Source organism: Gymnoscopelus braueri, assembly GCF_963280865.1.
Source record: "Gymnoscopelus braueri genome assembly, chromosome: 15".
Lineage (NCBI taxonomy): Eukaryota > Metazoa > Chordata > Actinopteri > Myctophiformes > Myctophidae > Gymnoscopelus > Gymnoscopelus braueri.
Genome location: NC_137620.1, coordinates 47,200,948 through 47,228,830, shown reverse-complemented (window position 1 = coordinate 47,228,830; position 27,883 = coordinate 47,200,948). Strand labels below are relative to the sequence as shown.

The following is a 27,883-nucleotide window of genomic DNA, read 5'->3' as shown; positions in this document are numbered from 1 at the left end:
TTGAGGTAATGTAGTTCTTATTGGTTTATTCTTCATTATGTTTCATTATGTATAGTTTAATGTAAAACACAGCAGTGGTGTAATTACCACACAAACGTCTACATACATGTACTGTAAATGTAATGATATAAAGTCATATAAATTAATGTAACTAAAACACTTTATAATCCTGGCCACTGGCCAAGTTACACACCACCCTGCAATTGTGCACAATAACACAACATATTTAACACACACACACGCACGCACGCACAAAGCCACGCAGCCACGCACGCACACAGGCACGCACGCACGCTCACACACACACACACACACACACACACACACACACACACACACACACACACACACACACACACACACACACACACACACAGTGGTGAGCTATGGATTTTTGAACTATGGGGGCTCTATTTTATGACGTCACGTGCGTGGGCATGTGCGTGCGCAGGCATGTGCACATAGCCACTCAGCTCAGTGCTAGTTGAAATACTGTATTCAACATGTGATTATTAATGTATTTGTATTTATATTTCTTATTATTTTGTTGCATTGTTAATTTGTTGTTTTTATGTTTGTTTCAATTAATTAATTATTTTATTTTCCTTTTAGTTTTATATAAAAGCCCTTTACATAGATTCACCCACACATAAGTACTTCAAATAATCAGTCAACTTGTCTTTACTTGAATTACTTTTTTTTTAAGACTTACATTGCTTTCAAAACAGTGTTTTTTAAAACAAGTAAAAAATAAAAAATAAACCCTTTTGCTACTCACCAAAACAAAGACGGTTTTATGGAGTTGAAAGCCTACTTTACTAAATGGGAACACTGTGAGCCCCCACCTCACGTCTAAAATACACTTTTTGGCCAGAAAAGAAAATATTTCACCGGAATTAAAACATGTTTTTGGTTACTCCACAGTGCCCTCTACAGATCTGGTCAATGGAATGTTCCTATTGACCAGATTCTTCCTTCCGGTGAAATATTTTCTTTTCTGGCCAAAAATATACGTGAGGTGGGGGCTCAGAGTGTTCCCACTTAGTAGAATAGGCTTTCAACTCCATTAAACCGTCTTTGTTTTGGTGAGTACCAAAAGTGTATTTTAAAATTTACTACAGACGAGAGGCTGCGCTACCGCGGTGCGAGGGGAAAGAATCGAAAGTACCATAGCGTTAAGGAGAACTCCTTCTAACGCTATGGACCAGAGCTAGACACAGGGGTAACTTCGTGAGTGTCTGGTAGGCTACTAGCTCTTGTGTACTCTCTGCTAAGCGATTAACCCTTTCACACTCCATGGCTTTTCTCGAGTAGCCTAATGTCATGCAAAGCAGCCAGGTTGAGGCCATTGTTTAAGGTGTTAAAGACGGCTCGCCCCTGACGGTGCGTTGTTGTGTTAATGATTGACGGCTGGCTGGCTGACGGTGTGTGCTCGCGCGTGCATGTGGAGCTGCTCGTGCATGTGGAGCACGCACGAGCCCCCAGCCCCCATAGTGTCAGAACTAAGGGGTCGCCGACCCCCTGAGCACCCCCTAGAGCTCACCCCTGCACACACACACACACACACACACACACACACACACACACACACACACACACACACACACACACACACACACACACACACACACACACACACTCATCTATCTGAATATAAATTAAACATTACACATTAATATCTCTACACTAAATCCATTTTGTTTTGTTTTAAGGACAATATCAGCTGATTGGTTCATCTCAGCCTGTGATGGCCATGGTGGGAGATGATGTCATCCTTCCTTGTCACATTGAACCTCCTCTCAACATGGAGAATGAGGAGGTGTTGTGGATGAGAGCTGACCTGTTCGGGTCATCATACGTGCACTATCACCCAGATGGATATGCGAAATCTGGGGAGGGTCTGAGCTCATACACACAGAGGACGTCTCTGTTTCCTGAGCAGTTGTCTCATGGTAACATCTCACTGAAGCTGACCAGGGTGAAGCTCTCAGATCAGGGAATATACTCGTGTTATGTTCCAGGCCAGGATAACCACGGCATTGACATCCAGCTCCTTGTTGGTAAGATTTACTGTTCAAAACATGGATGAAAAACAACAAAAAAATTAAATGACTAAATAGGGGCGCAGGGCCGGACTCCATTTACTGTGGATTGACTTGTGGATGGTTCAGGTACATAAATAGGATTCAGCTCCACCATTCTTTGTCTTACTGGGAATGGGCTTAGGGTCCATATTTCGTAAAGATAACATTACGTAAACGTCAATGAATCTCCTTCTCAGGAATCTCATAACTCTCCTCTCTTACGTTGCTGCTCTGTTTACAAATGTACTGGTGATGGGGGCGGGGCGGAAAGCCAAACAAGCCATTCACGTCTTGATCCTTCCAAAAAAAACTTTGATAACTGATATTTGGACCAATCCAACTAACAGGCACCTATCCATGTCTGACAGCGCTGTGCTAAGTCGCCGTTTTCTGCCACAGCGCCGCCTAGATCCTGAAAAAAAAAGAAAAGGAAGACAGACAGGCCAGGTGAGGCAGGCCAATCAGACGGCAGGCCACCGGGCATTGTCCCGCCCCTCCCGGCGACCAATCCGGGCCTGGATCCAACACTGACCTCTAGTGGTAGAAAGTAAACAATACATAAACATCACTTTGGTTTAGTGGTAGACAGTGGTACTGTCTACAACTTTTTATTTTTTAACTTAAAGTTGTACAATGCAGATTCACAAATAACGATTTTCTAGCAACCTCTGCTGGTCACTACCGTCACTGCATACAATTTCCGTAGTCCTCGATTACCCAGAATTCCATTTGTTTTCACCAGAAGACGGAAGCGTTTCAAAAAGCGTTCTTTTAATTGTTTTATACTATCTGCGGATCGTTTCTCTTAGCCAGTGGAGCATTAGTTACCATGAGCTGTGCTTTCTTTTTCTGTTCTTTTTCGATCTTCCAATCCTACATTCTCTTAAAATCAGCGTGAGGTTCCTTTTTGTTATTAGCGCGGTAGTTCCTGGCCAAACAGGAAACCGTTGCGGTAGTTCCTGGCCAAACAGGAAACCAGTGAATTTCCGCCTCCGTTTTCCGGCCAGATGACGTCATTTTCCCAGGAAAGTCCCCCCCGATAACGTTCAATAGAAAATATATAAATAAAAGGCTTCCGGGGGTGAAATTCATGGAGTGGGTGTTGTGAAACTTTTGCCACTCACAAAAGATATAGAATTTAACTTTAGTTTTGTTGAAAACGTTACCTAGTATTACTTTAAGTAAAAGACAAACATTGCTGACTGACTGCCTGACTGAACCAGGAGATCATTGATCTCCTGAAGATGAAGACGAGTGCCAGGGCTGGCACCTTTCAGGTCAGGGTGGGGGTGGAAATTCTTAAGTCTGACTGGAGAGAAGATTACGACTGCATCGTTACACACTCTCTATGGAACAATGGAACAGTCAAACAATGGGGTACCGTTTTGTTTCCCAGATTAATGTGTGTGCACGCACGCACGCACGCACGCACGCACGCACGCACGCACGCACGCACGCACGCACGCACGCACGCACGCACGCACGCACGCACGCACACACACACACACACACACACACACACACACACACACACACACACACACACACACACACACACACACACACACACACACACACACACACACGGAAAATTGTGTTTGCTAGATTATTGTCTCCGCCAGGCCGAAAGGCATGGCGAGAGAGTATGTTTTACCCTCCGTCCGTTTGTCCGTCCGTCCGTCCGTCCGTCCGTCCGTCCGTGTGTGTGTGTGTGTCCGTCTGTGAGCAGCTAATCTCCGCCACCGTTGGCTTGATCGCAGCGAAACTGTGCACACACACTCCCTGGATGCCAATTCCGAACTTCTGCCCCAAATTTTTCACATGGGCCTTTTATAGCGCCACCAGGTGGCCGATTTGTGCAAAACATATTTTTTGACAGTACTCCTACAGATTTTGTCCAAAAATCTCGCAAATCGGTACACAGTATCTCTACAGTCATTAAACAAAACAGGTCTTTCAGATTTTTCATATTCCATCCTGATTAGCTCAAAATGGCTTCCAAAGTTTGCAGGAGTGCTCCGTTTTCAACAAAATGCCTCAAATCATGAACACAGCATGCAATTTCCGTGAAACTTTGCACGCACATTCCCACTATGCCGAGGAATAAATGCCACTTGAACATTTTCAAATCAGCCTCATGGTGGCGCTATAACAGGCCGATTCATGTTTTTACCTATAACTGCACCGATCTGTGTAAAACTTTGTATGCGCACTTCCTAGAGGTAAAGGAAAAACCTTTGCTCTGCATTTTTCAAATCTGCCTTTTATAGCGCCACCAGGAGGCCGACTTATGTAAAACACATTTTTTTATATTACTCCTTCCAATTTTATCCAAATTTCACGCAAATCGGTACACATGATCTCGATAGTCATGTGATCAAGACGGATGTGTTTGATTTTTCATATTCCATCCTCATTGGCTAAGATTGACATCTAAAGTTTGCTGTAGTGGCTTGTTTTGAACAAAATTCCGCAAATCATGAACGCACCATCCGATTGCGGTCAAACTTGTGCACGCACATTCACACTATGTTGGGAACTAATGCCACCCTTTTAACATTGGCCTGTTATAGCGCTACCAGCAGGTCTAATTTAGCAAAACTTTTTTTTGCACAAAATGCCTCAAACCATGAATGCAGTGTCCGATTGCCGTGCAAGGCTCAAGAACAAATGGCACCCTTTAAACATTGGCCTATTATAGCGCCACCAGGAGGCCACAATAACCTACCTGACCTGGCGGAGACCTGTGCTCCGAGGAGCACTTTTTCTAGTTTCTCTATTGTAACAATGCTTCTTGGCAATAACCTTTATACTGTTGGAAAGCCTGTTTATTTACCTCTTAAATGGAGACTTCAGACAGCTGAGTATGTGGGTTGAACCCATCTTCACTGCCAATGACAAACAGCTTATTCTCCTGTTGCTATTGACTCGTTTTGAGATTTCTATCCGTGCTGGCAGGGTGTTATACATGGGGTAACTGGAGGTACATACATGGGGTAACTGGAGGTACATACATGGGGTAACTGGAGGTACATACATGGGGTAATGGGGAGCTCTGTGTCTCCTCATAGGATGTGTGTCCCTCTGTTAGAGTGGGATCCTATGGGTAGACACAGAGCTCAGGAAGTCCTGAGTTGTTCCCCTCTCCCCAGCTCTCTTGGGGGAAAAAAACTCCATAAGAACAGAGGCACACAGGCCAGCAGGTGTATTGGAAAATGAAGGCCTGTCCTATAGCAACAGCAGAGTAAGCTGTTTGTCATTGACAAAGATATGTCAAATTTCTCATGGCCACAACCCAGCTGTGCTGCTGGTCCCACAAATGCATGTTCTTTACAATGAGGCACCATTTAAAAGGGAAATACAGGCTTTACAACAATATAAAAGTTATTGCCACAAACATTTTTACAACATAGAAATTATCTACCAAACACGCATCTCCAAACTTTTTTGTGCTATAATTATATCTTTGGCAAGCAACTCTTGCTTGCTAAACTCTTTGGTAGAAGAGTTCCTAAACCAAATCACAGAGTTGAGTGTTATTTGACACAATGCAAGGGTGCCGTGTGCAGTGGATACAAAGACGATTTTTTTATTTGTGGTAACACCTTGCAGATAATACAAATAATATATTATGAAAAGTATAATTTGCGATAATTTGCCCAAAGTCTGGAGATAGTTGTGGTTTGGTCATCATCCGGACCGGAGTCCGCCTATTGAAGGCCACTGATCTACAATATTGTATCGACCATCCTGGCTGGCATCGCAGAACCAGTCCCACCACATAGTCCCTTAACTCATTCACTGCCAGATTTATTTCTGGCTGTGTTTGCCCACTGCCAGCAACTTTCGTTTTTGTTTTTTTTACTTTCAACAGGTCACAAAAAAAAAAAAATCATTATGATCACATGTCCGATCGTTTGTAAACACACAGGCTACGTGTCTGAGTCGCCCAGACAGCAAACATTTCAACCGGATTGGCTACTTCTCATGCAGCTCCATGTGAACACACCATTTCTCGTCAAAGATGCACGGTTTTCTTACTTTTTGGATTGCTCATGGGACGGCCTTGCACGCCGTGCAGGAACCTATTTGACCAGGAGCACGTGCAGATTTAAAACTACTTTAAATTCACACCTCAACAAAGTTTACAAAGGCGCCCGACTCACACCAGGGAATTAACATAGGAATGAGCCTAGATGCATATCAATTGTCCATTGTGTGACCTGTAGTGTAGGTGTTAAGCCACGTGCGTCACGTCATTAAAATACAGTGCAACCACGTTCCAATTCAGCATTGCAACACTGCACACAGGGTAGGTGTGTGTGTCGCCCAGAGAACAAATCGTCAGTGTCCAGCCGGGACCAGCTAACTCCTTTTTCAGTTTTTTTTTTTTTTTTCATAAATCAACGCTATTGAACCCCCTCTACATCTGTGTAAATTTTTTATTAATAATAACATATGAAAAGTATTAAAAAGCGCCTCTGACGAAAACTCCTAACTCCATTGGACCCTCAAACTGTCTGTCAAAAACAAACAACTCCCCCCTCCTCTCAGGCTCTCGAGAAGCTCTGCTCTGTATGAGGCAGACAGGGAGAAGATTTTTCAATGCTTTTGGGAGAACATAAACTGGGAAGAGAAGAGAATGTATGTGCAAGGTTTGATAGATGTCACCCCAGTAAAGAGGAGAAGGGTGTCTTCACAAAGGTCATCTGCTCGTGTTTTCTTTTTAAATGTTAATGGACAGAGAATGAGTGTGTGCAGGAGTTTGTTTCAAACATCTCCAAGAGCTCAAGGAGATCATGCCAAAAGACTTTCACAGCTTTTATGACAATCTAAAGCACTAAGAAACACCCACCACACACACGCAACACACAACACACAACAGTGTGATAATAAAATGTTGATAGGTATATGATAGGTAAATTCAACTGTGGTTGTTATTGTTAGTGCAGTAGGCTACAGATTTGATAGGCTAAAGATTCTATTTTTCATGAATGTATTTTGTATTTATGTGCCATTTTTTTATTGTTGGTGTGCCATGATCGCTTTTGTTAAATACATGATTGAGTATTGAGGCAGAATTGTTTGTTGCACTCAACTGTAGAAGAACAACAGTGGTAACAGTTAGATCCATGGTTGTTTACAATGCATGTTAAAATAAAAGTTGTTTAAGTACAGAATTCAGCTTGATCTATAGTATATGAGGATGGCGCTCACCATAAATAGCTGATCTCCAAGCTCACAATGCGTTGTGATGTGTTGTGAGCTTTGAGATCCATTGCCAGCTGTTCTTATCAATGATGGACAAAACCTCCTAACTCCACTTGCACTGGATTTGGGTAAAGTGGTGATAATATAATGACACATGCAAGTATCTGATAATATATAAAGTCACAATACCAAGTTTGATGAGGCAGTATTGCTTTGTTTTAAAAATATAAGGTTTTCTTCATTTTCTGAAAAATTTATATTTTGTTTTTCATTTCCTGAACAATTACCATTTTGGATTTAGCTGGTTCCGGCCGAACAGCAGAGAAATATTCCATCCGCCACATTTTCAATGACAGAGTTAAACAGGAAGCGGGCGGAAACGGAAATCTTGGATTGACATTATTTCCGTATCCAGGTGAGTTACAGTGAAAGTAGTCACTGCGAGTGATAAAGAACAGTGAGATCTTTTATAAAATCTAATTGAAAAGAAATATATGTTTTTTACGTCCGTGGCAGAATTGGTAATTGGAAACAATTACATTTATTACGTCCTTGGCAGTGAATGAGTGAATGTAGTCCAGTCCAAAACAGTTCTCATTGTAGAGCAGGATGTTGTGTAATTATTCCTTGTTCATTAATTTTCGATTTGAATGTCTATTTCAGATAATGGTCCTTCCTACAAGACTATTGGGATGATTATTGGAATTATAGCATGTAAGTATTGATTTCAGTCATATTGCCATGTGAAGCAGAATGGAAAAACTTTGATATTCCTTTAAACAACTAGTGTTTATATATTTAAAAAAAAACTATTAGTAATACTAGGGCTGTCCAAATACTTCAATGCCATGGGATTCGAATGGCAACATCTATATTCCCTTTTTTATGGTGTCCACCAGGCCAACATGCTGGGTTATGTCCAGATTATGTATTTAGCAGAGATTTAAAAGAAAATATAGCTGCAAGCAGCAATACGCAGGTTCGAGGGATAAGGCAGAGGCAGGCAGGCAGGCAGAGAGAGAGAGAGAGAGAGAGAGAGGTGAACATGCATTAATTAACAAAGTCATGATTTTTGTTCAGTCAATTATATTTGGACTGGTTAAATTGGGGTTTGAACCAGGGACCTACACACTGGCAGGTAGACAGTGTACTGACTGAGCCATTGGAAAGACAGAATTGGATTTCATGTGTGGTAAGTTATCATACATCATGGATTACTTATTATATATATACAAGCTCATAACGCGTCACATTGTAGATCGGCTGTATGTGGTTGCTGTAGGTGTTGTATTAATAATTAAATCTGCAAAGTAACAATAACTAAAGCTGTCATATGCTGTAATTGTAGTAGAGTAGATGTGACAAAATTGGAAAGTAAAGTAAAAGTACCTCAAAATTGTACTGTGCATTGTAAGCATTTGTATTGATACTTGAGTAAATGTACATAGTTACTTTTCAGCACCATTGAGGAGCCAATGACTGACAGGCTAGGTATCACCAGGTGCACTGATTGCTAGAGTGCAGAGGGACATGGGTTGATATTAATGGTCTTAACTCAAAATGTATATATCACACAGCTTAGATTTTTTTGTAAATCCGACAGTGATGTAAAACAAAATCTGTAGTGTAAAAGTTGCACGTTCATACGTTTGTTTCTTGTGTCTGGGTAGCTCAGTTGGAAAAGCTCTTGACTCTCGACCGCAAGGTCATGGAATCGAGTTATGGCAAAAGCAACACAGCATATGAGTAATCTGGTTCCCTGTTGAATAGAGCATTGTTACATGTATAGGCTCATGTGTTTGTTAATGTTGCTACCCTTTAAATGGCCATGGCCAATAATGTGGCATTGGGCGCTTAAAGTTAAATATTTGAAAAAGACACATTATTTCAAAGAAAAAGCCACCAGGCCACTAATGAGTTGTGACAGATGTGATTGGTGATGAGTGAGAGCAGGTGAGAGGGGTGGATCCAATCCATGGGAATAGGGGGAAGGTTGCTGACTAGATGACTCTTTTCTACACCCACCCTCACTAACCTTAACCTCAGTAAAACAACGACCTAACCTCAAGAAACACTATTTGTAAAACTAAAAACTCCAAATGATGATCACCTCAATACATTGTTGGGGATAGGGATCGAACCAGCGACCTATGGATTCACAGGCTGCCTCTCTTCTCATTGAGCTAGAGATATGGCCTCCCTGATGGTGTCTGTTGATATCTACTATAGCTTTTTCCGTCCGTTATGAACCAAGCCTCTGTTTAGCTAACTACTCTAGATCACTGGTTCACAAAACATTTACCAATAAAGTTTTTTTTGTCTCCTCGGAATGGAAACTAGTCGATCTACAAGGTCACAACGCGTTGCTATCTGAAAAGTTGTGAGATTGTAGATCGGCTATTTTCACAAGAAAGTATGTCATACATAAAAAACAACTACTCTCAAAAAAGCATTTCATGTTATTTCTTAAAAATTGCACATGTCTGAATTAACAGGGTCATGTTTTGTACAATGCAATTTTTTTATTTGTTTTAATATTTGTTTTTTATTAAGGTGATACACTTTACAGATTTACATTGTGGGAACACAGAATGTAGCAATTCTTGTAATACACCTTGGGGTTTTTTCTTTTTCTATACATAAGTGACACGACACATGGTGAAAAAAATGGTGTGCACATTACACAGTTCAGTTCGAGAACCCAACATACTGGCAAAATTATCTATATTCAGAACCACAATATGCACTCCCACCATAGTGCTGGAAATAGGAGCAGATACGGCACCAAACACAAAACAGGACAGAAGACATACATAAAATAAAATAAACTTAATAAATGAAAATCAAGAAAAACAACAAGAAAATAAGATAAAAAATAAAACAGAAATAGAAACAAAACCCCGGGATCCTAGGGTGGGGGCGGCGGCGGCGGCGGGGGGGGAACGACTTTGAACGCTTCGTGTTAGTTGTTGGCATTGGCGTTTTCCCCCAGGTGTTGAACCAAAGGTTGCCATATAAGGTCAAACCTATCTGTCTGATCCAATCGCAAGAACCGGATCCTCTCTACCTCGAGAGTGTTGACAAGGTCGGCAAGCCACATTTTGACACTAGGACCTTCCTTACCCTTCCAACGTAATAGAATACATTTTTTGGCGGACATGAGACAGAAGTTTAAAAAACATCTGTGGGCCGGGGGGAGGCCCCCCAGGGTCAAAGAATTGTTGAAAATTATAGTTTGGGAATCTGGGGTAATTTGCAGTGAAAGTATTGTGGAGATGGTATTAAAGACCTTAGTCCAGTATGTTAGAATTATAGGACATAGCATATAACTGTGTGCCAGAGTGGCCTCCCCGGACTCACATTTCTCACATAGTGGTGACACGGACGGGAATATTCTATGAAGTTTGGCATTTGAGTAGTGCAACCTGTGAACAATTTTAAACTGCATAAGACAGTGTCTAGCATTAATAGAGCATCTGTGAATCTGTACGAGAGAACTATTCCATTGCTCTTCAGCTAACTGCATTCCCAGTTCCCTTTCCCACCTTCCTCGTATACCTGAGGTATCCACCTTGCCCTCTCTTAGGTTTGTATAAAGCTCAGAAATAAGGTTTGGGGAGAAGGGAGAGCGCTTGATGACGTCCCTGATATTAAACTGAGTCAGTGACCTGTATAGGGGTACATTTCTGGAGACATAGTCCCTTATCTGTAAGTAACGAAAAAAGTGAGTAGTAGGTAGCCCAAATTTGTCCACTAACTGCTGAAATGAGGAGAAGACACCCTCGTTGTACAGATCTAGTAGGGTGGAGATACCCTTCCTCTCCCATAACTTAAAGGCAGAGTCCATGTTACGACTGTGCACTCTGGATGGTGCCAGGAGAATGGTCTCGGGTTTGTATGGATAGCAGTCATCTCTTTCCAGCATTACCCAGGAAGGGAGATGCTGGGGAGGGTGAAAGTAGAACATCATAGCTCTAACATTTGCTGCATAGTAATAACGATTAAAGTCTGGGAGTGCAAGACCACCCTCCAATTTGGGCTTACAATGCAATTTAAATGTAAACTGTAATGAGTGGGGTTTAAACCGGGGACCTTCGGAAGATGAGGCTAACACTTTACTGATCGAGCTATTGGATCCACAGCCTTGGTCAGTGAAAAAGGAGAATCCAACAAAACAAAACAAAACAAAAGGGGGAATGAAGTACGTCATACATTGAAAATAACTACTCTCAAATAAGTGTTTCATGTTACAATTGCACATTTATACAGTCATGTTGTGTGCAATGCAATTGAGAAGTCAGCATGAAGTGGGACTCGAACCGGCGACCCTGTGAATGCAAGGCACATGGTTTACCAATTAGCCATTGGACCAACAGACCTGAACTAGTGAAAAAGGAGTTCACACAGATGACACAGTTTCACGCAAATTGCTCAGAAATCCTGGGTTTAAATGTTTTTCAAACTGCTCAATATGGCGGAAAATCTAAGGGCGGAGCTTACTGGTCAAAGTGATAGATGTGTTCCTCATGAGTCAAGGAACATGTGTAAGCAAGTTTCGGCCAAACAAGGCATAACTTTTGCCTGTTTAAAGTTTGCATTTAAAAAAAATTGCTATAGCGCCCCCCCTTTGACCAATTGGAGTAAGATTGGTTTCAATGATACTTGGAATGACCCTATACATTATTGCAAAGTTTCAAACAAATGTGAGTCTGCATGTATGCAGATTAATAATTGTCATAAAACTGCAATAGCATTAAATAATTTTCCATAAGTGAAAAAATGCAGAAGTTATGAGCCAATGATTGTTTTTCATATAATTCAAAATGGTGGGAGATCTAAAGGTCAGAGGTCAAAAGTCAGAGTGTGAAAGTTGTTCAGCATGAGGAGACGCATATGTGTATTGAAGTTTCATGGCTGTAGGTCAAACAGGGCATGAGTTGTACCTGTTCAAAGTTGGCATTTTCAATTGAGTGCTATAGCGCCACCTTTTGACGAAAGATTGTGAGATTTATTTCTTGATCGTTTTTCATGACCATCTACCATATGGCCAAGTTTCGTAAAAAGTGACAGCACGGTTCAGCCAGAACTGCGAAAAGTGGCAGAAGAAGAAGAAGAAGAAGAAAAATAATGCCAATCTTAAAACGGAGCCCAGCTTCAGTGCCTGAGCTCTGGCCCCGTAATAATAGCGAAAGTGTAAAGATGCAATAAGGCTTCGAGCCTGATAGGCCTCAAACCCTTAAATAGCATCAATTTGATTGAAAAATCAATAATATACATAATACGATGACAACATTTCATCGTCTCATTGCTATTCCTCTAAACAAGTGGTTCTCAATCAGTGGTCCGGGGACCACCAGTGGTCCTTGAGGGGGTTCCAGGTGGTCCCCAGCTAAATGATGGAGAGTTGGTAACCAAATGGACCCTTATAGATCTTTAACTCTTGAGAGTGTAAAATGAAACCAAATGGCAGTGGTGTAAAGTATAACTAAGTATTTAGTCAAGTACTGTACTTAAGTACACTTTTGAGGAATTTTTTGCTTTACTGGATAATTTCCCATTTTCAATACTTTTACTTCTACTCCACTACATCTCAGAGGCAAATATTTTACCTTTACTCCACTGAAAAAATGAAGGAAGTCTGCACACTGTTCTCAAGCTCCCAGAAACTCACTTTTTATATTTGCAACGTTTCGACCTTCTAGGTCTTCATCAGGCAAATATATGATATGATATTTGTTTCTTGGAGCTTGAGAACAGCGTGCGGACTTCCTTCATTTTTTCCTTGATTCTTCCCTTGATGTCCAGCACCTGGCCTAAATACAGGCGTGGTATGTGCACACAATTTTCTCTTTGAACATTTACTCCACTACAATTATTTGACAGCTTTAGTTATTAGTTACTTTGCAGATATACATCATTTAATTATAAAACATACATTAAACCACTTTAGGGCACGGCCACACTGCACTTTTATTTTACCTCTGGGGTGGAATCTGCCAATGCTTTGTCAATGCAAATTTGTGGATTCATGGTCCTGCGCATCTTTCACTCGAATCCACACATCTGCATTGACAAAGCATTGGCAGATTCTGCCCCAGAGGTAAAATAAAAGTGCGGTGTGACAGTGCCCTTATTTTATACATAGGCTATTTTCATAAATTTTTGTACCTTTACTTTTGGTACTTTTTTTGTACTTTTATTCAAGTAACAGAGTATTTTTATATTGTGGTATTGCAACTTTTACTTAAAGGTAGGGTAAGTGATTTTCTTTGGTTAAAATAAGTGTTAAATAGCTCTATATGCTGATAGTACTCATTGCTATAGAGTGTTTGTTCAGTAAAAGGAGTCTCCTTGTCTCTCCAGCTCTTAAAAAAACTGAAAATGCATTTTCGTTTCAGTTTCAGTTTCATTTCCAATTTTATCCAATCAGTATAGAGAACTCAATCAGGATATAGATTAAACAAGTGAAATTGGAAGTGATGAAACTAAGAAATGAGCAGGGAAAGCTGGAACTGGAACACTATAAAAATGAAGCTTAAAAATGGGTACTTTCTCCTGAATGGCTGAGATTTTGACACCTACCGAAAAATGTTTATTAAAGAGCTGGAGAGACGGGGAGACTCCTGTTACTGAAGAAACACTCTATAGCAATGATTACTATTAGAATATAGTGCTTTAACCTTTTAACAAAACACTTTTTGTTTTAATCCAAAAATATCACTTACCCTACCTTTAAGTTAATGTTTTCCTTCGGGTGGAATATTTTCCTTTCTGGCCAAAAAGTGTATTGTAGAAGTGAGGTGGGGGGCTCTGACTGTTCCCATTAAGAAAAGTAGGCTTTCAACATCTTAAAACCATCTTTGTTTTGGTGAGTAGCAGTGTTGCAGTGCTAATTTTGGAAGTGGGGGAGTGCACTTCTGAACCCCAATTTGTTGATTTTAAATGTGAAAATGATTAAAAAATGTTAAGAATTTCTTTAAAAAAAACTATAATAATAATACAAAAAAAACATATAGAAAAGTGAGGAAGCGCCGTTCCCCCACTGCTGAGTAGCGAAAGTGTATTTTTAAATTTTTACTACAGACGAGAGGCTGCACGTACAGCCTGCGCTACCGGGTGTGTGCGGGAAACGGTTCAAAAGCTACATAGCAATGCTATGGACCAGAGCTTAAATATTTTAATGCAATTAATTCACATAATGAATTACCGCCGTTAACGCGATAACTTTGACAGCATTAATATAAATCCTTAAAGAATAATTTTCACCCAACTTTTTTTCAATTAGTGTGTTAATAAATAACAATTTGCAATGTTTTGGTAGGACATGATTTGTCCCAATTCTCAAGAATGGGTGATCACAGATCCTTCTAAAGAATTTGTATAATATCATGGAAAAGTTCATTTTCTATACAATTCAAAAAGTGAAATATTAAAAACTTTTTTTGTTTTAATCGTGATGATTATGGCATGAAAATCAAAAATCCATATCTCAAAATATTACATGACTACAAAAAATAAAGAATTATAATACAGAAATGTTGAGCATCTGAAAAGTATGTTAATTTATGCACTCAATACTTGGTCTGGGCTACTTTTGAACAACTTATTTCAAAATGGGGCGTGGCATGGAGTTGATCAGCCTGAGGCACTGTTGAGGAGCATCTCTATAAAGCTTGTCAACATACCTGATAGAAGGCTGTGTTGACTCTGGACTTGACACAACACAGTGGGATAACATCAGTAGATGACATGGCAACCCAAATCATCACTGGAGTCAACACAGCCATCTAACCAGGAGATTCCATAGCTTTATGGAGATGCTGATTTCATTTTCCAGCAGGACTTGGCACCTTCCCACAATGCCAAAACTACTAGTAACTGGTGTACTGACCATGGTATTATTGTGCTTAATTACTGATCAGCCAACTGGTCTGACCTGAACCCCACAGAGAATCTATGTATTGTCCAGAGGAAGGTGTGAGACACTAAACTCAACCATACAAATAAGCTTAAGGGTGCTATCAAAGCAAACCTTGGCTTCCATAATACTTCGGCAATGCCGTAGGCTGATCATCTTCACCTCCATTGATGAAGTAATTTGTTCAAAAGTAGCCCAGACTGTCACTCCCTCCAGTAGTCAAACCAGAAACATTGTACACAAGGGCGCCGATACTGTGGGTGCCTTGGGGCTAAAGCTCCCAGGAGAAATGACGAGCACCCATCATAATTTCAGTGGCGGGCGCGGAGATTTACATTACAGTAGTTACTAGCTGTCTAGCTCCGCCTCCGCACATAGGCCGAATTAACCGAATAAACCGAATGAAAGTAAAAAAAAGAAAAGTAACAAACCCGGGAAAAAAAACAAAATTTTCGCGCACACATTGGCGTTGGGCACACATAAATCGGCGTCTATGATGTGACGTCATCCCCAAAAAAGTATATGTAAGTTGAATATTTTGTTTGGTAGATTTCTGGGGTTGACCTCAGACGTGTCCGCCCTCTCCTTAAGGAGGCGACGCACTCTAAGTTCGAAAGTTAGCTTAAAAAGCCCAAACTTTGAACTGTGATTGCGGAAAAAATGTGTAACATATTCGAATACCGTTTGAATCACGATAAAGTCCCTGTTAGTGTGTGCTGTTTCACATTTAAATCATGTTTCTACGGAAAAATATGCCAGAGTAATGTGGCTCCAAAGTGAGGTGAGGTCATTTTTTAAAAAAACCCATAGAAAGTCAAGGTTTTTTTTTGCCGTTGTTTCTTGCATATTACGGTAAGAAAAGTAATCACACACTTGTCCTGGCCGAGCCGCTTGTTTTGATGTATATATTGCAGGGGCTGTGTCAACCGTGCGGGCGCCATCAACTTAACGTTCAAACCCATAATGTTCAATATTCGTTTTACTCATTAAAGTTCCAGGACATAAACAACTTTCTCCCGCATCTCCACATCAAAAGGGAGGAAGTATCGTTTTCGAGTCCCAGCCATATCATATATGGAGTTCCGGGCATTTAGCTAACAGTTTCCGATTCCAATATTAGATTGGTCAGTATATGGTTGAAACCCCAAATAATTGATAGAAAAAATGTTCAATGGATTCTGTTAGTATTGGGCATGCTAAATAGCATGCAAAATTGTCTCAATAGAAGAGCAGGGAGACATAATACAACTACCCCAACTATATGAGTTATATTTTATTAACATACTCTACCATACAGATTGTATAAGACAACAACAGGGGAATACCAAAACGCTCGCCCCAAAACACAGTAGCTCCGGTAATATCCGGCGAGTGTGTTTTGGGGCCAGACCTTATGGACAACAGTCATTTGTTTTCCGAGGCGAACTTGTCCGCCCAGCCCAATACTTATGTAATACTTTCATTGCCGTAAAGAAGGAAATACTTTGTTTTGTTGTTACTTTTGGGTCATTTTATTTATTTATTTATTAAGTAGCCGTGTAATAAGCGGGATAATGTATGAGGAGGTGGTCATTATTGAAATTTAAAGCCCTTCAGGGTGATTATGCACCTCCGCTATCCTGTTGGTGCATAATCACCCTGTCGGGCTTTACATTTCAATAATTACCACCTCCATACATTATCCCTTGCTAACATACTCTACCATACAGATTGTATACGTTATTTTGTATTAACATACTCTACCATACAGATTGTATAAGTTATATTGTATTAACATACTCTACCATACAGATAGTATAAGTTATATTGTATTAACATACTCTACCATACAGATTGTATAAGTTATATTGTATTAACATACTCTACCATACAGATTGTATAAGTTATATTGTATTAACATGCTCTACCATACAGATTATATAAGTTATATTGTATTAACATACTCTACCATACAGATTGTATAAGTTATATTGTATTAACATACTCTACCATACAGATTGTATAAGTTATATTGCATTAACATACTCTACCATACAGATAGTATAAGTTATATTGTATTAACATACTGACTATAGATATATACTTAATAAAGTTTAGCACATTACATAGTGAGTCTTTAACAGAGCAGTCAAAACATATCGATATTTAATTTATAATAATATTTAATTTATAATATTCAACAAAGACAAGCATTGATTTTTTGTACATCAACATTGGTTATTCATTTGGTTAATTGATTAGTCATAAAACCTACGCCGTATTGAATGCTATTGACTTCATAGCAAAGAAAGGCATATAAAAATGAACAAATACAAAGATTTATTCTTAAATTATGCTCATATTTTATTTTTCAGATTTGATCCGCAGAGGGTTACGAAGGAGTTTGCAGGTGTTGGGAAGGAATTTGCGTATGTAATATTCTAATATTTTGAGATATGGATTTTAGATTTTCATGAGCTGTATGCCATAATCATCAAGATTAAAACATATATTTCACGTTATGTGCAATGAATGTAAACTATATATGAATAATATTACGGGAGAAAATGAACTTTTCTACAATATTCAAATTTTTGGAGAAGGATTTGCTTGCTCGGGGTAAACATTGAATCTTGACCATCAGGTCAAAATTCATGTCAGATCCCGTGTCTAGGTGAGACATGACCTTTGACACGATCTAAATGTCTCAATAGAAGAGCAGGAGACATAATACAACCACCCCAACTATATGAGTTATATTGTATTAACATACTCTACCTCTACCATACAGATTGTATATGTTATATTGTATTAACATACTCTACCATACAGATTGTATAAGTTATATTGTATTAACATACTCTACCATACAGATTGTATAAGTTAAATTGTGTTAACATTCTCTACCATACAGATTGTATAAGTTATATTGTATTAACATACTCTAACGTGACTATATATCTACTTATATAAAGGAGAAAGCTACTTCCGCCGCTGACGCCACACCCACTCCATGCATTTGGACCTCTCGCCGCTGACGCCATACCCACAGCATTGATTTGGACTAAACACAACAACTACATAATGACATCTCACCGCAACACCAGCCACAACGTGCGCGCTGAATTTACGGGTGGCGTAGGGTACTTCTCATTGCTTACTACACATTTGCCTCCACAGAACATAATTAATTCTACTCACCACATTACGACCACAACGGACGGGGAAACACTTTCGCACCGTTTACCGTGCGCACCACCGAACGCCGACGGCCACAGCCGAAGCAACACGACGCGGCGGCGATTGAAATCTCTGCATCGCCACAACAACAACAACAGAAGCGCGTGTTTCGCTTCAACCCCCGCTCTTGCTTACCTTTTTGTTCCACCCACGCCGTTGCTTTCACTTTAGTCAGGTCTCTATCACACCACACTCACGGTAATATGTCCGTCATTCACGTGCCATGTACATCCCAAAGACAACCAACACCACGCAGCCGGTTTTGTAATCTCCCCACAACAACAGAAGACTCGGCATCTGGGTTGCCACGTTGCCAAAAGACAAGCAGATGTCAGTGTTGCCAGATGTGCGCCAGAAACAAGCAACCACCTTCATGGAAAAAAAACAAACAGCCGAAGGGCTCCGCCATGTTTCACGGGGCTCCGCAGTGGTCGCAACACTCCCAGGGGGTCCGGGGACCCCCAGGGGGTCCCTCATCTATTTAAAAAAAATATATATATATATTTTTTTTTCACTTTACTTTTGGAAATTTTTATCCCACGATTTTGGTACCCCAAAATAAGCGCGCCCTCACTAGAGCCCCGTGCGCGGCTAGCGGGCCGGGACCTCTAGTACAGGGGTGCCCATTACGTCGATCGCGATCGACCAGTAGACCGCAGAGGCTGCGCAGGTAGACCACCTGCAATGCCCCTTTTTTTTTTCAGGCTCTAGGTGGCGCTGTGGCAGAAAACGGTGGTGCGGCACTAAATGGGGGGGGCGCCAGGAAAAATATTGAAACAGTCCTAATGCCTTAAGGTCCTTACACACCGGGGCGATTTGTTTCATGCGAATAATACGTCTTTTTTAAAAACCTTATAAAGTCAATGCAAGCTTCCACACCAGTTTCGCGGAGCGAAAAAAGCGTCTTTTAATTATTCGGAACGAATTTTGCGTAGGCCTATATTCGCATATTCGCCGGTGTGTAACCGCCTTTAATGTTGTTATTTAGCCCCCATAGGTAAATTAAAAAAAAAAGTATTTTCATTAATGGGATAATAATTATTTGTTGGTTGGTAAATAAAATGAATGAATTACATTTACCGATAATAAATCGGTAAAATCAGGCAAAAATAATAATTAAATAACCTAATCCTGACCCTAACCCTAAAACCGAAATAAAGTAACCAAAAAACGGAAAAGAAACTAACAAAAACCAACCAAAAACCAAAAAAAAAAAAAATAATCCACCCAAAACCGTGCAAATTTCGCCCACCATGCCTACCACCATGCCTACCACTCATGCACGCGCGAGTGGTAGATCACCTTGAGCTGGCAATTTCAATAGTAGAACTCAAGTTAAAAAAGTGTGGGCACCCCTGCTCTAGTATATATATACTTAATAAAGTTTAAAACGTTACATAGTGAGTCTTTAACGGAGCAGTCAAAACATATAATCGATAGTCATAATATTCAACAAAGAAAAACATTGATATTTTGTACAGCAACATTGGTTATTCATTCGGTTAATTGATTAGTCATAAAACCTAAGCTGTATTGAATGCTATTGACTTCATAGCAAAGAAATGCATATAAAAACTAGAAAAAGTGCTCCTCGGAGCACAGGTCTCCACCAGGTCAGGTACGTTATTCTGTCCTCCTGGTGGCGCTATAATAGGCCAATATGAAAAGGGTGCCATTTATTCTTAGGCCTTTCACTGTAATCGGACACTGCATTCATGATTTGAGGCATTTTGTTCCAATGTGTTTGTGTTTGGCTAAATTAGACCTGCTGGTGGCGCTATATCAGGCCAATCTGGAAAGGGTGGCATTTCTTCCTCGGCCTAGTGGGAATGTGCGTGTGAAATTTCACGGAAATCGCAAGCTGCTTGCATAGTTTGAGGCTTTTTGTTCAAAACGGACCAACCCTGCAAACTTTGGAAGCCAACCTTAGGCAATGAGGATGGAATATGGGAAATCGGACAGATCCGTTGCATGACGTTTGGATCAAATTTGGATCAAATCTGTAGGAGTAATATAAATAAAATGGGTTTTGCACAAATCGGCCACCTGGTGGCGCTATAACAGGCCCATGTGAAAATTGAAAAAGGGGCAGAGGTTCTGAATTGGCATCCAGAGAGTGTGTGTGCGCAGTTTCGGAGCGACCGGGCCAAAGGTGCCGGAGATTAGCTGGTCGCACACGGACATGACACACGGACGGACGGACACACGGACGGACGGACGGACAGGGGGTAAAACATACTCTCTCGCCATGCCTTTCGGCCTGGCGGAGACAATGAACGAATACAAAGATTTTTTTTAATTATGCTTTTTTTTCAGATTTCTGCTTGTTCCGCTTGTTGTTCCGAGGGTTAGGAAGGTGTTTGGAGGTTCTGCATCTTAATTCTATCGGCAGAGGGTTAGTAAGGTGTTTGAAGATTCTGCAATCGGATTTTCCCAAGAATAAAGCTGGTGAGTTTATGCTCAGGCTCCTTTCTAAGTTGGCAAAAACTGCAAAAACGATTTTTGTAGTTAATGTAAACCTTGCTACCAAATGCTATAACTTAGAATTTTATGATATATATATATATATATGCTGTCCGGCAGAAACCAGCTAACTCCATTTGAGTTAGCTGGTTTCTGCCGGACAGCAGATATATCTTTATCTATCTATCTATCTATCTATCTATCTATCTACCTACCTACCTACCTATACATATACACATGTACGTATGTACGTATATGTGTATGTGTAAGTATACAGTATATGTAAGTGTATGTATATGGGTTCAATCCCCAGGCCCCCAGGCCCAGGCTTTTATTAGCCTGGGACCAGACGAATCTGCCAGTGCAAAAAAATTGTTTGCCCTTGACAATTTACGCAGTGATATAGTCTGGCCATGCGAGGCTAGGGTCATATAACAAAGACTAAAAATGGAAACCGGCTTAACTACAGAATAACTCCCTGCTTGGCACTCAGCATCAAGGGTTGGATTGTGGGTAAGTTCCTGTGATATATGTTACACACTTGGATAGAAATAATCATTTTCCAGTGTGCAGGAATTTAGGTGGTTTATTTATCTCTGTAAACACAAAGACAAAGGCACATTATAGCAACACTTCCACTCGTTGCCAACTCTGGTCCTATTCTGACCAGCATAATATCACAATATCAATAAGGTGCATCTTCTTATTTGCATAAGATAGCAATAATACTCTCACTTGTAAACAGTACACAGAAACCACAAAGTGACTTCTCTCTTGTATCCAAATAATCACAATTACTAAATACATCCAATATCACATTAACAACAGTATAACATTTTTCCCCTTGTAAACAAAATAAAGATTCTCTTAGCATAACTCTCACATTACAAAAATAATACTTGTGTTCCCCAAAACGAAATATATTAGCTGCATTACATTACTCTGGTTTGTAGAACCATAATGAAACCATTTTTACACAACACACCATTCACATCTCATTCATTCAAGGCTACAGATGAGCTTCTTAGCCCCACAACAGGTCTCAGGTATAATAACAGGTAAGCATTTCTAATGACATCTAACATGTATTCCACACACACATTTGCTTCACAGATACTCTTCTCTGTTTATACCTTCATTTAACATGTTCACTATAACTTTTATACACTTTAATCTCATCATTTCTCACCTGTAAACACACAGACAAATGCACATTATAGCAACACTTCCACTCGTTGCCAACTCTGGTCATATTCTGACCCCTGCTGTCCAACATGTGCCTTGCACAGTGAGTGTTTAGCTGCCCAAAGATTGCCTGTCCCAAATGCAATACCCAGAATGATGAACTGTTTCACAGCTTTAGTACATTACATTTACATTACAGTAATTTAGCAGACGCTTTTATCCAAAGCGACTTACAATAAGTGCATTCAACATAGGTAGGGAACGAAAACTACAAATCACCAGAAGTCTTAAGTGCATTTTCTGCAAAAACAAGCAACCAAGAGTATACCTGAACCAATATCCTTATCCTTACCTTACCATTATCCTCCGTGTCACTGATGCGATGTTTGGCAAGAACGACAGTTGATCGTCCAGGGTCACACCCAGATTCTTCGCAGTCCGAGTTGATGTCACCACAGCATTATCAATGGTGATGGCCATGTCTCGGTGCGGACAGCCCTTCCCCGGGAAGAATATCAGCTCGGTCTTGTCCAGGTTGAGCTTCAGGTGGTGCGTCAACATCCACTCCGAGATGTCAGCCAGACAAGCAGCAATGCGTGTCTCCACTTGTGTGTAAGAGGGGGGGAATGAGAGGATCAGCTGGGTTCTCATCGGCATAGCAGTGGTAGGAAAAGCCATGGGAGTGGATGACAGCACCAAGAGATGTAGTGTAGAGAAAAGAAGAGGACCCAGAACCGAGCCTTGGGGAACCCCAGTAGTGAGCCAGTGTGGTTCTGACACAGACCCTTTCAACATCACCTGGTAGGAGCGACCCGTCAGGTAGGATGCAAACAGGGAGAGTGCAGAGCCTGAGACACCCATCCCCTCAAGGGTGGAGAGGAGGATCTGATGGTTCACTGTGTCGAACGCTGCAGAGAGGTCCAGGAGTATCAGGACGGAGGAGAGAGAGTTCGCTCTAGCCGCATGGAGCGACTCCGTCACTGCCAGGAGGGCAGTCTCGGTCGAGTGACCCACTTTGAACCCAGACTGGTGGGAGTCCAGGAGGTTGTGCTGGTGGAGGTACGAGGACAGTTGTTTGAAGACAGCACGTTCGAGAGTTTTAGATAGGAAGGATAGAAGGGAAACCGGTCTGTAGTTCTTGATCTCAGAGAGCGTCGGTTTCTTTAGGAGGGGGGTGACTCTGGCAGTCTTGAAAGCAGAGGGAAAGTAGCCAGACGTCAGAGAGGTGTTAATAAGGTGAGTTAAGAAGGGAAGAAGTTCAGGTGCAGTGGACTGCAGCAGAGTGGATGGGACCGGGTCCAGGGAGCATGAGGTGGGGCGACTAGAGGTAACAAGGAGAAGGACCTCGTTAGGGGAGAGGGGAGAAAAGTGGGATAGAGAGGGGGAGGGGGAGGGAAGAGGAGTAGATGAATATAGAGAGGGAGGGGTGGAAGGCAGACGGGTGTGGGTAGTGCGCAGGGCACCAGCCGGGAGATGAGGGAAGGAGGATCGGATATCGTTCACCTTCTTGTCAAAGAAGTTGGCGAAGTCGTCAGGGAGGAGGGACGAGGAGGGAGGAAGGGGGGGTGGTTGCAGGAGAGAGTAGAAAGTTTCAAAGAGTTTTTTATGGTTGGAAGCGGAAGCCTGAATTTTAGTGCAGAAGAAAGCAGCTTTAGCAGCAGATAGAGAGGAGGAAAAAGTAGAAAGGAGAGATTGGAAGGTAAGAAGGTCCTCCGAGAGGTTGCCATTTCTCCATTTGCGCTCAGCCGCTCTCAGGCTCCGTCTCTCAGTACGCACTGAGTCCGACAACCAGGGGGCAGGTGGAGTTTGGCGTGCAGGCCTGGTGGTGAGGGGACAGAGATGGTCCAGGGAAGAGGATAGAGCAGAGAAAAGAAGATCTGTGGCGGTATCAGGGGATAGAAGAGCGAAGGATTCAGGGGCAGGGAGAGCAGAGAGAACAGAAGAGGAAAGATCAGTGGGGGAAAGTGAGCGAAGATTGCGACGTGAGGAAACCGTGGGTAGTGGGTAGGGAGGGGCTGTGAGGGGGGAGAGGAGAGAGAGAGAGAGTAAGAGAGAGAGAGAGAGTCATTTAGTAAATGTATCTTATGTGCCTCGCTCCAACCACAGTTCACAGAATAATGTAAACAACACCCTAATGAAATGAAATGAAATACATGTATCAAATGGAATAAATGGAATAATAAATAATATGGGGGTATACCTGTTTTAGTAAATAATATAATCATGCATCTCAATTCCCAATATAATCATGTATCTCACATATACTAGCGTCATATCCAGGAGGTGTACTTGTACATCATGTTCAGGAGGTGTACTTGTACATCATGTGACATATAGCATCATGTTCCTGTTCAGAATAACCCGCCCCATACATTGCACTCTGCAAAAGTTGTTGCTCTGTTATGGCTGATAGATCCAAATAAGGATCTAAACAAGATGGGAAGAGAACCTATGGGTAGGCCTATCGGGATGGAAGTCGGTTATTGCCAGAAAAGGCTACGCAATTTACATAGTCAGTGGCATTTAACTTTCAATTCCCACAAAATTATACAGAGAAAATTGGCATATTTACAAATGGTGATTAATCCTGATTAATTCATTATTCATTCATTGTGATCTGATTTAAATGTTTAATTGTTTGACTAAAGAGTCAATATTTCATTCAAGTCAAACTGTCAGTTATACATTCTGTGTAACTGTCCGGGCAAAATCTTAATCACAAAAGTAATTTTTAAATGTTCAAATCCATCCTAAAAAATCTATAAATACCCATGGCATAATTGTGCTAGTGCTCACAACAATATAAAAAAAATTGGGTGATATATTCTATCTAAAAGGTATTTAAGAACGTGAATCACTTTTGTCCGGAACTTTGTACTTGTACTAGCAATTTTAAAGCATATTACATGCTGATAATCATATGACTGTACAGGGCCCTATTAAGTGCTTCTTATTTCCACGTCTTATGAGGTAATTAAGTCATAACCGCCACCATCTTATGCACAATCCCTATTTTGCAAGTCACGCTGAACACAAAAACTTAAGGCTTAAGACATGCCCGCATATTTAAAGGATCTACACCATGAATTTAAAAAAAATATTTGATATTTAATATCATATGGTGTATGTCCCTCAAACCTTTTTCAAAAGGTTTGAGCCTAAATCATCACTCCGATATACTCATCCCAAGTCAATTGTCTCTGGCTTATACAGCACTTTCAGCTGCAATACCAAAACGTCCTCTTGGGCAGGGGGGGGGGCTACTGAGCAATTCTGTCTGGCCAGCATCAATGCAATGCAAGTGATGTCACTTGCATTGCCATTCTGAAATGGCCTGTTCAGACACGCCCATTCTGAAAATCTCTGAAATGAGAATGAATGACTGAATGTTAAAAACAAATATTTTTTGGGGTACAAGAGACACTGGGGAGCCCCAAAAATACCCCCCCCCCCCAAAAAATAAATGAAATTCATGGTGTGGCCCCTTTAACACATGGGGGAGTGTTCATATGTTTATTAAGGGCGATATGCGGTATCTGCTATTTTACACCGTGACTTAAAAAAACTCACAGCATAGCACAAAGATGTGGACAGGATCGGTCTTGAGCACAAAAATAAATTTGGTTGTAAGGACACCGGCAGTTTGACTCGACCATACTCGGTCAATTCTGAACTGATTGTTATAATTCAAAGTTCTCTATAATCTGTGAAGTGTCTATTTTAATTTGGTCATGATTTTAGTGTTTCTCTTACTCTCGGGCATTGCAACGACACGGCCCGTTCTCCGCACGGCTCGACAGTTCCTTATACGGCTCGACAGTTCCTTATACTCGGCTGCAGCTCACTCTTAAGTTTAAACTTTATCTCTTAAACTGTAAGCTGGCGCCTTACGAGATCTACTCTTTTCACCCGTCCATTACTGGCACATAGGTTTGTTTGTTCCCCCTCCCCCGCGTACCACACCCTGTATTTGTAACGTCGGGTGGCACAAATCATTCAATCACCCACTGATCAGACCCATTACCCTCACGTGAATTGGAAATATCCATATTTCTCACAGTTTCCCACAGGTTACATATCAATCAGATACAATAACATGCATAAGTAAATCAGATGTTGCATATCACACATGTTATATTTCCCCTCTCTCTCCAGAACAGGCGCATGCAGCGTTGCTGTTTTACTTTCACGTTCACTTCATGCTGTGCAAACAGATCTGATCTACTACCAATGTGTGTTCACTTATTGCGCTGAGATAAAAGAGGGAGATGCTTTAATAATAGGCAACTGAGAATGTGAATATTTGTTGGTTTGTCAGAGATATCAATGTGTTTTGAACATGAGACAGTCACGTACTTAAACTACAGTGATTATGATGGCCATGCATGCACGTGATATTTCTCCACTTAACGCGCGGAAAATAGCACTGCGTCTTGCGCTGATCTTAAAGGGAATGGCAGCCAATACTCTGATTGGTTTGATTAAAGTAACGCCGAAACACACCCGTGACTAATTCAGGGCCGCTTTACCACGTATTGCCTTGGCGCAGTGCGCAGATTAGCACACCCATAATAGCAAAATGGCATTGGTCACGCCTCCACGTCTTAAATTAAAGGGCTACACCATGAATTTAACTTTTTATTTTTGTATATATATTTTTTGGGGCTCCCCAGTGTCCCTTGTACTAAAAAAACGTTATTTTTAACACTCAGTCTCTCATCTTCATTTCATGGATTTTCTGAATGGGCGTGTCTGAACAGGCCATTTCACATTTTCCCCATGGTGATGTCACCATGGGGATCTCATTTTAATAGTCCCGCCCCCTCATTTTCAGTCTCCACCTCCCTTATTGTTTACAACCGGCGCCATTGGCCGTATTCGAATGAGGACGGGGGAAAAAGGTGAGGAGGGCAGGGGGACGTGATGATTGACAGACAAACTTCCTCAATAGCGCCCCTATGCCCAAAGAGGACGTTTTAGTATTGCAGCTGAAAAGGCTTGGAATGACAGACAGACAGATTATGAAAAAAAATATCTGGGTGGTTGTTTTGGCTTAAACATGTATAAAACGTATTAATGGACAATATTTATATAAAATAAATATTTTTTTAATTAATTAAAACAATTCATCAGCCAATGATGACGTTAGTCTCAAAAAGATTCACAAATGCACAGAGGAGTTTCACCACAGAGAAGCAGTGTGTAAATGCACATCGTAGGTTACTTTTTCATTTGTAATTCGATTTTTTATTTGCAAAGTTAATTAAGTATGCATTTGTAAATTGATGATTGATTGATTGGTGATTTGGAGATAGAGAACTATATTTGTGAAGCAGAGCATCTGGAATTGTGGATTTGGATTTGGATTATTATTATTATTATTATTATTATTATTATTATTATTATTATTATTATTACCCTTATTACATGCATTTACTTTGTTTTTGTGTCTAGGCAAAAGCAGCACTGGCACCACTAAAGAAGAAAGCAGACAGTAAGTGTTGTTGTGCTTGGTGTGTGTGTGTGTGTGTGTGTGTGTGTGTGTGTGTGTGTGTGTGTGTGTGTGTGTGTGTGTGTGTGCGCGCGCGCGCGCGCGTGCCACACAGGCTCACTACTGGGGTTCCCAAAGGCTCGGTTCTGGGTCCTCTTCTTTTCTCTCTCTACACTACATCTCTTGGTGGGGCGGCCATAGCTGAGCCCGCCTAGGGAGCCAGAGGCCCTGGTTGCCCCAGGTACGATTCCAGGCCACGCCAGCATACTGTATGTGTCGATGAAATGAAATTTGTCCCTTAGCAAGACTCTT

The 27,883-nt window shown here is 41.0% G+C and overlaps 2 protein-coding genes across 2 annotated transcripts in view; one reads left to right on the top strand and one right to left on the bottom strand.

The window, feature by feature from the left end:
* The window catches only part of brms1 (BRMS1 transcriptional repressor and anoikis regulator), a 144,142-nt gene that overhangs the window by 68,493 nt on the left and 47,766 nt on the right, over positions 1-27,883 (bottom strand). The window lies entirely within an intron of this gene.
* The window catches only part of LOC308101604 (uncharacterized protein), a gene marked incomplete at its 3' end in the record, with an annotated part of 78,459 nt that overhangs the window by 31,033 nt on the left and 19,543 nt on the right, over positions 1-27,883 (top strand). The window contains exons 4-9 of the mRNA XM_080451024.1: positions 1,713-2,060; positions 7,597-7,710; positions 7,959-8,009; positions 17,568-17,621; positions 20,749-20,880; positions 27,535-27,574. Coding sequence (XP_080307150.1) covers positions 1,713-2,060; positions 7,597-7,710; positions 7,959-8,009; positions 17,568-17,621; positions 20,749-20,880; positions 27,535-27,574 — 739 coding nt within the window. The remainder of the gene's footprint in view (positions 1-1,712; positions 2,061-7,596; positions 7,711-7,958; positions 8,010-17,567; positions 17,622-20,748; positions 20,881-27,534; positions 27,575-27,883) is intronic.